We start from the raw sequence: 13,346 nt of genomic DNA on the forward strand, positions 1-13,346 counted from the left end.
CATCCTAAGGTTAGCAAGGAATATCACCTCCAATACTAGCCATGTTTTGTATGGAGAATACAAGGAATATCACCTCTAATACTAGTCATGTTTTGTATGGAGAATACAAGGAATATCACCTCTAATACTAGTCATGTGTTGTATGGAGAATATAAGGAATATCACCTCTAATACTAGCCATGTTTTGTATGGAGAATATAAGGAATATCACCTCTAATACTAGACATGTTTTGTATGGAGAATATAAGGAATATCACCTCTAATACTAGTCATGTTTTGTATGGAGAATATAAGGAATATCACCTCTAATACTAGACATGTTTTCTATAGAGAATACAAGGAATATCACCTCTAATACTAGCCATGTTTTGTATAGAGAATACAAGGAATATCACCTCTAATACTAGTCATGTGTTGTATAGAATACAAGGAATATCACCTCTAATACTAGTCATGTTTTGTATGGAGAATATAAGGAATATCACCTCTAATACTAGTCATGTGTTGTATGGAGAATATAAGGAATATCACCTCTAATACTAGCCATGTTTTGTATGGAGAATATAAGGAATATCACCTCTAATACTAGACATGTTTTGTATGGAGAATATAAGGAATATCACCTCTAATACTAGTCATGTTTTGTATGGAGAATATAAGGAATATCACCTCTAATACTAGACATGTTTTCTATAGAGAATACAAGGAATATCACCTCTAATACTAGCCATGTTTTGTATAGAGAATACAAGGAATATCACCTCTAATACTAGTCATGTGTTGTATAGAATACAAGGAATATCACCTCTAATACTAGTCATGTTTTGTATGGAGAATATAAGGAATATCACCTCTAATACTAGTCATGTTTTGTATGGAGAATATAAGGAATATCACCTCTAATACTAGTCATGTTTTGTATGGAGAATATAAGGAATATCACCTCTAATACTAGACATGTTTTGTATAGAATATAAGGAATATCACCTCTAATACTAGTCATGTTTTCTATAGAATATAAGGAATATCACCTCTAACACTAGCCATGTTTTCTATAGAATATAAGGAATATCACCTCTAACACTAGCCATGTTTTGTATGGAGAGTAGAGGTTGCTGCCTTCAGGAAGGAGATATGGTGTTCCAGCGTACAATAAGTTCAGACTGAAGAAGTATTTATTTCCATCAGTCGACTTTGAGGCTTAATCAGGTTTTTGTCCAGGACTAGACTGAGCTGTGGACATTGCTCTGTGACCTTATTATGTCTCTATGTATATAACAGTATTTCTATTTCTGTTTTTGTGGTATGTCAAATGTGGTGTATATGTGTTGCATACAAGGCCACAAGACACGTTTCAGTGCGAACTGACAATAAAGTACTATATCATATCATATCATATGATGAGTGCATAAATGACCCTTGACCGAAATCTCAAAAGACATCCTGGGGAAAGAGCACTCAAAATAGAACTGTTGAACAAAATGCCAGTGCATCCCAATCTTCTATCAGCAATCATTGTACAAAAGCATTATCCAACCTATTCTGTTGTACTGCTCCGCATGTTTTACATCATACTACCCATGCCTAACAGAAACAAACTTTTCAGTATTACCCGTATTGCTTCAAAGATTATCGGACTTCCCACACCAACACTTTCTGATATGAACAATAATGCCATCACACGGCTAGCACTCTCAATATCACGTGACGCTGTATCGCTTCTTCAACCTCATGCCATCAGGTCAAAGATACAGAACCTTACCCTGGAAAAAGGCTGCTTTTGTTGTTGGTGTTGAACAGACCTGTGAAGATGAATATCCTTCGGGACAATAAAGATTATTATTATTGCTCACCTGTTCTTCGATGTTCTTCCACTTTTTCAGACCAGTCATGCTTCTCCCATCGTGTGACGCCGTCACCTGGTAGACCTCTTCCTCCTCCTGAGGAGAAGATTGGGATGGAAGAATTTACATAAATCACAAGGAACAACCATGTTGAGGTAGTCAGGTACAGTAGAAACACAAATATGAATGGCCCAAATGCACTATACTGTATGTATGCCACGACAATCCACAAACTGGAGTATCAAAACCAGAAAAGCTCCCGACAACAGGAGCCATACTGTAGCACTCTCTCCAAGGTTTAAATCCAGACCAGATATTGGCTGCTGCTGCAAAGTCCATTACTGGATGTACAGTACAGTACAGTACATCCAGTGTACCACCACCAACTACCAAGCTTGTATGGATGCAGTGTTGTTTTTGTCGAACTAAAACTAAGACGGAAAATGTTCGTCGACTACCTTTTTCCACTGAGGAAAACTAAATGGAAACTCAGCTACGATGACTAAAACTACGACTAATTATATTGACAATTTCGTCAATAAAAACTAGACTAAAATGTTAGGAAGGGACTAGTGGACAAGAGATCATTTTACACTTGGTTGCATGTTGAAAATAGCTGATCTACAAGCCTGAGTGAGCTTGTAGATCGGCTATTTTCAGCAAGTGTAAAATGAGCCATTGGGACTGCATCAAGGCCCACCAAAATACATTTTAGTCAACTAAAAATGGTTTATTAGTTATTATTACACATGCACTGGGAGATACAAAAGCCGGCATGGATGAATTTATGGCCAGGGAGTTATTTTTACTGAAAACGAATGGTTGGAACTTGGAACGATCTTCAGCACCCCCAAAAATACCCTATTTACACACCTGACCTCACAAGCTCATATTGGCCAATTTCAAAATGTCCTGCTTTTAGCCTATATAAGGCCCTCCGGGTACCCCAACTTTGATTGGCTCCCACAACGTTTCCCAAGGGAGCTGGCTTGGAACATTTTTTCCTGTGATAGTAGACACCTTTATGAACACATCTGTGAAGAAAGCTAGTGGTAAGCACTTTCTTTTTTGTGGATTTGCCACAACCTTTGCTAATTCCCCATAACTAGTGGTGTATAAAATACTTAATCTCTGTATAAACATAATCATGAGATGACATTCTGTGTGTGTAAATGGCTCCAACAGAAAACTAGGATAAGATTTTTTTATTTGCATAAAAGTTCTCTTAAGAACTGGTGGGGTTGTGGGATGAGATCAATGCCAGAGCTGGGGCTATCATTAGCTTTGATCACAGTTTATGAATGTAATGTCTGCCAGTGGGCCAATTAGGACTGATAAGGAGACTCCACTGAGAGAGGCCGTGAACTGGAATGCCTGATTTATACTAAAATAACTCGCAATGTTTGTAGATCTACTGTGGTGATAATAACAAGAATCTCCAACAACCAGTCCGTCCGTGCCTGGGTATGTCTGCTATGGCTAGATGGGCAGAGGAAACACAGTCCTTAGGCTTTGCTCTGCTGCTTGGTGTTAAAATGCTCTCTGTTCTCATGGGCCTGGTGGCGCCCATTGCTATTCCGACAGCGGACAGACATACTGTACCACTAGAAGGAGGCCACGTACAGTAGCGTTGGGCGGTCGGTAGATTCTACCATTGAGTACTGTACTTCTTCTAAGCAAGCTACTGTAGCTACACAGTCCACATAAATTGCAAATGCATCCACTGCACCTACAGTACTGCATTAATGATGGTAGTTACAACACACACACACACACACACACACACACACACACACTCACTCACTCACTCCTTGGGCAAGACACTGAACCCTACGTTGCCTCCAGTGAGTCGGTCGGTGTGAGCTCGCCACCGTCGGTGTGTGAATGTGGGAAGTGAGGACGCTGGCGTCGACTGTTCGCCGCTTCACCTCCCAATGTATGAATGAATGAATGAACCGTTGTGAAGCGCTTTGAGCACTTCAATTCATTATAATATTGTAGCTAAAGTTACCCTAGTAACTAAATACTTTAGTAATTCAGTTAACTTTGTGTGAGCGCGACTAACTAGTAACTGTAACTAAGCCACCCTTCTTAAAATAAGATGTTAAAAGCAGAAAAAAAAAGAAGAAAAACAAACCTTTGAACTAATAATGTGTGTTATTCTGTTTTTTTTTTTATGAGCTCACATTCGGCCAAGCGATATAGCTCATGAATATTCATGCACCCCTCTATAACAACAACAACTACTGTGTGAATACTGGGCTTTTGTTCTGGTGAAACCAAAACCCTGAGATGATGTTGTGAGAACAGAGAGAGGCACTCTCTGGGGAGGGGCTTTGGACCCTGTAACCTGGTGCCAAGATGGCCACCACCACCACCACCCAATGGCTGTGAAGAACGATGCTATAAAAAGAAGCCTGGCGGCAAAGAACAACAATATGGCCGTGGATGGATGTTGTTTACCATGTTTTTTTAGTCCCTTCACTAAGGCGTCAACGCCGGGTCAACACAGCCAAAACACAGAGCCTCCTATCCGTTAATTAAGGCTTTGAACCAGTGGGTTTAACATCCTAAAGTGAGGAGAAGAGAAAAAAAGACAACAACGGATGCTTTAACACATTTAGGCCTGACGTTGAAATAAAAATTTAAAAAAAGTATTCTGAATACCTGACAGTTTTCTGAAATACCTCATGTTTCTGTATCAGTGAGCGGTGCTCAATATTTCATGTCAAGGAGGACCCCAAAAGTGAATATATATTTGGCCCACTGACCTCCATCTGAAAATATGTGACTAAATTTGCCATTGGACTTTTTTGAATTTTCGTTTTTTCACGTCATATGAAAGCAGGTAATCTTAGCTTCAAATTGACATATTGGTTGTTCAGTTGTTCCAGTGATCCCTCAGAAGCAAAGCTTTGAGTTAAAAACGTTCGCTCTGAAAGAATATTCAAAGATTTGCTCCACATTTTTACGATTCACATACCTACAAGCTTGTAGATCTGCTATTTTTCAACAGCTTAAATTTAAAATACCAAAAGGAGGTTCCCGTCCAGAAGGGGTTAAATCATTTGCTGTAACTAAGTCACAGTTTACAGACTATACAGATAAAGACAGGAGAGGGAATGACAAAAGGAAGGCAAAGCAGATTAATGGGTGGCCAAAGCAGATTAATGGGTGGCCAAATTGATTTGTTAAGCTTCTCTCTTTTCACGGGAGCAGCAGCAGTCGAACAGGATTTATGTCTGGGCCCCCGAGATGCACATCTGCTAAGAGGCTGTCCTCTTTGGGGAGGGGAGGAGAGCCCTGGAACCCACCAGGCAGAGGGGAGAGAGGGGGGAGAGGGGAGAGAGGGGGGAGAGGGGAGGAGAGCCCTGGAACCCACCAGGCAGAGGGGAGAGGGGAGAGGGGAGGAGAGCCCTGGAACCCACCAGGCAGAGGGGAGAGGGGAGAGGGGAGGAGAGCCCTGGAACCCACCAGGCAGAGGGGAGAGGGGAGGAGAGCCCTGGAACCCACCAGGCAACTATAGGCACCCACCCACCGCTGGGGAGAGAGGGGAGAGGGGAGGAGAGCCCTGGAACCCACCAGGCAGCTATAGGCACCCACCGCTTGGCACCGTTCCCCCAGCCAATACACTGCCCACCAACTGGACTGGCTCACGCTGTGGTGGTAAACCAGGCGTGTGTGTGTGTGTGTGTGTGTGTGTGTGTGTGTGTGTGTGTGTGTGTGTGTGTGCGTGTGTGTGTGTGTGTGCGTGTGTGTGTGTGTGTGTGTGTGTGTGTGGCGTGCGCACTGTGTATTCATATAGGCTACATAAGTGAAAGAAAAAAACGTGCTTATGCATACAGACAGTGTTGGTTCATGCATGTAAATTAAATGAGTGCATGTGTACAGTGTGTGCATGTGTGTGCCTGCACTCGCTCGTGTGTGTGTGTGTGTGTGTGTGTGCGTGCGTGCGGCCGTGCGCTCGTGTGTGTACTGTGTGTGTGTGTGTGTGTGTGTGTGTGTGTGTGTGTGTGTGTGTACAGTGTGTGTGATGTCTGTGCCAGCTGTCCAGTTCTTGCCCCCCAGAACAATGTGTAATAGGACTGAGCTACTTGTCCTGGCTTCCACTGGCTTTACTGCAGATCTCTTCTGGTGTGTGCGCCACGCATGCGTGCGTGCATGCGTGTATGTATGTGTATGTGTGTGTATGTGTGTGCGAGGGGGGGGGACTTGCCAATACAAAGCCAGCGCAGTGAAGCTGAAACCCCTCCCAGCCTAACCCCACCAGAGCCTAAAACAACATCTCCATCTGAGGGAAACCACAGAACTAAAAGCCTGCGGTGACAGAATTATGTCACACGGAGCCCATTTCATGTTCTGGAGAAACACACAATTGTCAGAATCTCCCCTGCTGTTCAATCACTGCTTCTACAAAGAGGCTGAGCATCGCCGCGCCGCGTTTTATGTAGTACAGTATATACAGTATACAGTACAGTACAGGAAAATATTATATTTGTTTTGAAGTTTGTCCACATCTGACAGCTTTTTCGTTGCATTAGAAGACAACAAAAATAAGCTATAGTTCCTGAGAGAGAGAGAGAGAGAGAGAGAGAGAGAGAGAGAGAGAGAGACAGAGATACTTCTATAGTGAGTCTTATTAACCCATTCTGACCTGAGATCAGATTCATACGAGGTTTCCACTGCTGGACACACACTGGTCTGATTATAACCCATTCTGACCTGAGATCAGATTCTAAAAATGTCAGTCGCTATTACATTTTTCAAAAATAGCAGACCTACAAGCTCGTAGCGCGCCACTCGGTGGCGCGCTACGAGCTTGTAGGTCTGCTATTTTTCAATAGCTAAAGCATAACATGATGCTATAACACCAAAATGGGTTCCCGTTCAGAATGGGTTAACCCATTTAGGCCCGACGTCGTAATTAAAAAAATGTCTTCTAAATCCTGACAGTTTTCTGAAATACCTACAGTATGTTTCTATATATGAGTGGTGCTCATTTTTGGGGTCAAGGACCCCAAAAATATATCTGTATGTGGCCCCCCCATCTCAAAATATGTTGTTCCAGTGACCCCCCCGAAAGCAAAGATTTGAGTTAAAAAAAAGTTCACTCTGAAATAATATATAATCAATGATTTGAGTCACATTTTCACAATTTTTCAAAAAATAGCAGACATATACAAGCTATGTAGATTTGCTATTTTTTCAATAGCTAACGTATAACATAATGCTTTAAAACACCAAAAAAAAGGTGTCCCCGCCCAGAAAGGATTAAATGTCTCGATTCCCCCGTTATTGAGAATTAAACTTTACTTTCCCTATGAAGCCTCGGGGGGTTCGGTTTCAACCGCTTGGCCTGAGTTAACACATTTAGACCTGAGGACGATTCTACTAAATGTCTTCTAAATCCTGACAGTTTTCCTCAAAAAACCCCATGTTTCTATGTCAGGCGTTCTCAAACATTTTCATGTCAAGGACCCCCAAATATTATATGTAATTGGCCGCCGACCCCCCATCTGAAAATATGTTGTTCCAGGGACCCCCTCACAGAAGCAAAGATTTGAGTTAAAAACGTTCGCTCTGAAAGAATATATATTCAAAGCTTTGCACCACATTTTCACGATTTTTCAAAAAATAGCAGACCTACAAGCTCGTAGCGCGGCACTCGGTGCCACGCTATGAGCTTGTAGATCTGGTATTTTTCAACAGCTAAAGCACAACACGATGCTTTTATTTAAACACCAAAAAAGGGGCTTCCCGTTCAGAACGAGTTAAAGGCAGGAAAGAGGATTATGGTAAATGATAGTATAGAGCTGATGCAGCACATGGTACAGATAGAGGTTGGCCAGGAGAGAGAGAGAGAGAGAGAGAGAGAGAGATGATGTTCCTGTACTGAAGCGGGCCCCCGACCTTGGATCACCCCCTAGTAAACCCTCAGCTGTGCACGGAGCATGTGCACGCACACCTCCATGGCGACCTCCCTCTCTCCCTTACGCACACACACACACACACACACACACACACACACACACACACACACACACACACACACACACACACACACACACACACACACACACACACACACACACACACACACACACACACACACACACACACACACACACACACACACACACACACACACAGCCCCGAAGCTCTCCTTCTTTACCATGAGCCAATGAGAGAGAGAGAGAGAGAGAGGGGGGGGGGGATGACACTGGCACATGCACACAGGAGGCTGTTTACTTGCATTGTTAACCCATTTTGACCTGGGAACGATTTTACAAAATGTATTTTTCTGAAAACTGTCAGAAAAATGTTTCTATGTCAGCCGGTCTCAAACATTTTCATGTCAAGGACCCCCCAAAAATATATTAAATTGGCTGCCAACCCCCCCCCCCCCCCATCCGAAAATATGTTGTTCCAGGAAACCCAAGCTAAGATTTGAGTTAAAAAAACTGAAAGAATATATATTCAAAAGATTTGCACCACATTTTCACGAGCAATCAAAAAAAATAGCAGACCTACAAGCTCATAGCGCGGCACTTGGTGCCGCGCTATGAGCTTGTAGATCTGCTATTTTTAAAAAGCTAAACCATAACACAATGCTTAAAACATCAAAAGGGGGTTCCCGTTCTGAATGGATTAATTTCATTAGCCCCCCGGCAATCAATTCAATATTTAACATTCTCGATTCAGCTCTCTCCTATATCCCCCCCCCACACCCCCTCCCTTCCCCTTCTTCTTTTAACAGGTTTTTGCCACCCCAAGTCTTGACAATTAAACAGAGTGGCCAAAGGTAATCTATCAGGCAGCGTGCTCCGGTTCTTATACCTCTTAATACAGTGGCACTCGATTTGCACTCAACCGAAGGCCAAACCTTGTAAAAGCCACAATCCTTTTAAACGGGCGATCAATTTGGCAATGTGACTTTGCAAGCCGCCCGGACCGGTCTCTCTCTCTATGTCTCTCTCTCTCTCTACCTCTCTCTCTATGTCTCTCAGCCTCGCCCGAAATAAAGCTCTGGCATATCGTGAGCATAGAGCGTCGCAGTCCCGCCCCCTACCAGGGCCCAGGAAATGATTCTCCGTTCATTTTCCTCATAGACATTTTAAAAAAGTATTGATTTAAAGATGTTTACGCCGCAGACAAAGCCAACTCTTGTCGTGACAAATCATGACAAAAAAAAAATTTGGGCCAAACAAATAATTGGAAAGAAGAAAAAAACACTTTTTTGTTGTTTTTCTTCTTTGTAATTATTTGTTTGGTCCAAAATATTGTGTTTGTTGTCATGAGTTGTCACGACTCGAGTTGGCTTTGTCCGTGGTGTAACCGTCTTGATATTTCCAATGAACACAACCTTCACCATAATATGAACAAACTAAATATTTTCACCAGTATTATTTTTCTGCTATATGAACACATCTTTTTGCAGACCCAGGTTGCGCCATTAGCCCGTCCATGTATGTATCTGCTGTGCATGTTGCAGTCTTAACGGTATATAAAGCTCATATTATAGACAGAGCATATGTACAGCGCTCTGAACACAGGGTGACAGCCACGCTAACGTTAGCCACGCTAACGGCTCTGTCACACGGAGGAGGAGGCCAGAGTTTAGCCCCTTTAGACCTGACAAAAAAAACTTCTAAATCCTGACAGTTTTCTGAAATACCTCATGTTTCTATATCAGTGGTTCTCAATATTTCATGTCAACGATCTGTATTTGGCCGCCGACCCCCATCTGAAGATATGTAGTTCCAGGGACCCCCCCAGAAGCAAAGATTTGAGTAAAAAAAACGTTCTGAAAGAATATATTTTCAAAGACTTGCGCCGCATTTGTGACAGGGGACAGTGGTTTGATATACAAGGGGGCCATGGTCATTTTTCAGTTCTTTACATATTATGAAACAAACTGCACACTGTAACCTTTCATATGATATATTGCTCATTGAAATTGGGGGGGAAATGAAGAAGATATGACCATTTGAAACTTGTTGAACCAGAAATTCCAAATTAAGAGAATTCCCCCTTCAAAGATTTCAAAGAATTTAGCATTTTTCAAAAATAGCAGATCTACAAGCTCGTAGCGCGGCACTCGGTGCCGCGCTACGAGCTTGTAGATCTGCTATTTTTCAATAGCTTTAGTATAACATAATCCCTAAAACACCAACAGGGGTTCCCTTCCCGTCCAGAATGGGTTAGACAGGAGCATAATCAACCATCTCAATAAGCGTTGCCTTCCAACCCGTCCTCCCCAACCCCCGGCATGCAGAGCGCTGCCCGCTCAACCGTGTCCTCCCCACGCACACACCCGACATCATATACATACAGTGCCATGAAATCTCGGCTCAAAAGATATAGCTTTGCATAATGCCTGCATTTGCAGTTAGCGGGAGAGCATAATAGCGTGACTCGTGTGTCGCACGCTTTTCTCCCGTGGCGTGCCGTCGTGGAGTCGTATGACCGACCGGGGTGAATAATAATAATACCCCGCCAACCTTTACTAATCCCCCCTATCCGGGAGCACACCATCCCGGTGTTGGTGGCGGTTCTCTCTCTGTCCCCTAACTAGGCATCCATTTTATTTATAATAATAATGAATTGCATTTTTATGGCGCTTTTCTATGCACTACGTGCCTACTCAAAGCGCTTACAATGGTTCATTCATTCATACATTGGGAGGTGAAGCGGCGAACAGTCGACGCCAGCGTCCTCACTTCCAAACTATTTACAAACTGTTGCTTTTCAGGATGAAAATGTAGTCCCCAATCCCCTTTACGCTCACATTTGCATGCACGTACACGCACGTGCGCACACACACACACAATTTCTGTTTGTGGTTAGTGTGATTTATTAAACAATTTGTAATTTTAAAAAAAAGTTCAAATACTTGACACTGGGTGAGCGAGCTAGGATATAGTCGAGGCAGTGCATTAAAAAAATATCACCACAATATAATACTGGAGAGACCTTTTCATTTACCATTCAAAACAAATGGGACTGCAGCAAGCAGAAAATAAATTCAGGACTTGTAAGTAAATATGTGTAATTGAAGCAGTGGACTGTTGAAAATGCATCAAGAGCAGCGCTTTTTCTATTATGGGGATATTTATCTTCTCTCCCTAACAAAAAGGCAGAGGGAGGGAGGTAGAGGCAGCCAGTGTTTGTATTTAATGTCTCTTCTACTGGCGGGTCTGAGCGCGGCCTAGCACTGGATTCATGTTTAAGTATTGTGTGTGTGTTTGTGTGTGTGTGTGTGTGTGTGTGTGTGTGTGTGTGTGTGTGTGTGTGTGTGTGTGTGTGTGTGTGTGTGTGTGTGTGTGTGTGTGTGTGTGTGTGTTCTTAAACATTTCAATGCCAACTACATCTAAATGGCCAGATATACAGTATATAGCCTATGGCTATTATGGAAAAGATATTTTGATGCCCAAAGTATAAGAATCACAGGTTTAAACTGCCAGAAATAATGTTATGAATTGAATTTAAATTAAATTAAACAAATTATATATTTTGGTCATCTTTTTGAGACACAGCCGCCACCTTGATCACCACTAGCATGGCCTGCACACAGAATGCCTACTGTAATAATTGCTTGGTGTTATTATTATTATTATTAAGCGAGATGCAGCCAGCCAGCCAGCCAGCGGAGGAAGGGAGGACGCGTTGCCACGTCGACATCCCCCATGAAGGGCATCCCTACCTGGGGATGATATGCGTGACATTGGACGTCTGGGTGGATATAAGTAATGATCAGAGTGCTTGTATGACAGCCTCTGTATCTGCCTCTATATACGCTGATGCCAGCGCGTTGTTCTGTCTCGCTGCGCTGTACTGTACTGTACTGTACTGTACTGTACTGTACTGTACTGTACTGTACTGTACTGTACTGTACTGTACTGTACTGTACGTCCTATTACTCTGAAACTCTCTTTCTTCATCAGCAAAGAAGCCTCCAGTCTGTCTGTCTCACCCATATACAGTAAGTCCTCTGCCCGTTGGTGATGGTGGCACTGCCACTCACTGGCGCTGATTGCTAACGCATTCTGCATGGGAAGCCCTTTTTTGGTGTTTTAAGCATAACGTTTTACAGTATACTTTTAGCTATTGAAAAATAGCAGATCTACAAGCTCAAGCTACGAGCTTGTAGGTCTGCTATTTTTGAAAAATCGTGAGAATGTAGTGCAAATCTTTGAATATATATTCTTTCAGAGCGAACGTTTTTAACTCAAATCTTTGCTTCTAGGGGGTTCCTGGAACTACATATTGTCAGATGGGGTTCGGCGGCCAATTACATATAATCTTGTGGGTCCTTGACATGAATTGGTCCTTGAATGTTTGAGAACGACTGACATAGAAACATAGGGTCTTTCAGAAAACAGTCAGGATTTAATTAGAAGACATTTGTGGAATCGTTCCCAGGTCTAAATGGGCTAGCTAAGCCACCAGATTTTTAACCCTCAATGTATGGATTTTGTTTTTTAATGCTGAAGACAGCAAACAGTGGGATTTTTCTTCCTTTTGTTTTTAACACCCTTAATTCCTCCAGCCTCATCTATCTATCTATCTCTCTATGGGGGTCACAACATGCTTATGTACTGTATTCTCTGGCACTACCAGCGGGTTCAAACTGGGGCCACGTGACCTCCAGCATAGAGGCATAGATGACCTTTAATTGAGAAATAATCCCCGAGAATTGGATACGAGCTCCACTGGCATGAAGACAATGAGCAATTTATTGTCAGTTGACACCCGCTGCCCGCCGCGTGCACGAGACAATTTACTCTGAGCCATAAACACCAACATGGCTGCATGTGGTGCTGCGTTGAAAAGCATTTAACCCATTTTGGGCAGGAACTCCTTTTTGGTTTTTTTAAGCGGACCTACAGGTTCGTAGCGCGGCACTCGGTGCCGCGCTACGAGCCTGTAGGTCTGCTATTTTTGAAAAATAGTGAAAATGTGGGAGCAAATCTTTGAATATATATTCTTTCAGAGCCAAAGTTTTTAACTCAAATCTTTGCTTCTGGGGTGGGGGTTCCTGGAAAAACATATTTTCAGATGGGGGGGTCGACGGCCAATTACATAATAATCTTGTTTGAGAACCACTGATACAGAAACATGAGGATTTTTCAGAAAACTGTCAGGATTTAGAAGACATTTTGTAAGAATCATTCCCAGGTAAAAATGGGTTAAGACTAAGAGGATGGCGATGAAATACATCAAGCATCGTTGATTCATATTCCGAGAGCAAGGTGCTATCATACTTCACTAAGAACGGGTGGGTGGGGGGGGTGTTTGTGTGCATTTCCTAGAGGGTTGGGAGGGGGTTATTTTATGGCATTGCTGCAACAAAAACCTGTGTGTGGCTTTTCTCTCTCGTTCAGTTGTTTCTTTGTAAACATGTGAGGCTGCTTGCAGGTATATATATAGAGCGCCTTGTAAATGTCACTCAAGAGGCATCGCTCGTAATTTCATTTTGTTTCGGCATAAACCCGTCATCCC

The 13,346-nt window shown here is 42.7% G+C and overlaps 1 protein-coding gene across 1 annotated transcript in view; it reads right to left on the reverse strand.

Moving 5' to 3' along the window:
- Window positions 1-13,346, reverse strand: part of LOC308335912 (uncharacterized protein) — a gene marked incomplete at its 3' end in the record, with an annotated part of 312,796 nt that overhangs the window by 286,514 nt on the left and 12,936 nt on the right. Inside the window, exon 2 of the mRNA XM_080793134.1 lies at window positions 1,854-1,940. Within this exon, the coding sequence (XP_080649260.1) occupies window positions 1,854-1,892 (39 nt within the window). The 5' untranslated portion in view covers window positions 1,893-1,940. The remainder of the gene's footprint in view (window positions 1-1,853; window positions 1,941-13,346) is intronic.

Source organism: Protomyctophum bolini (genome assembly GCF_963924005.1).
Source record: "Protomyctophum bolini genome assembly, chromosome: 20".
Taxonomy (NCBI): Eukaryota; Metazoa; Chordata; class Actinopteri; order Myctophiformes; family Myctophidae; genus Protomyctophum; species Protomyctophum bolini.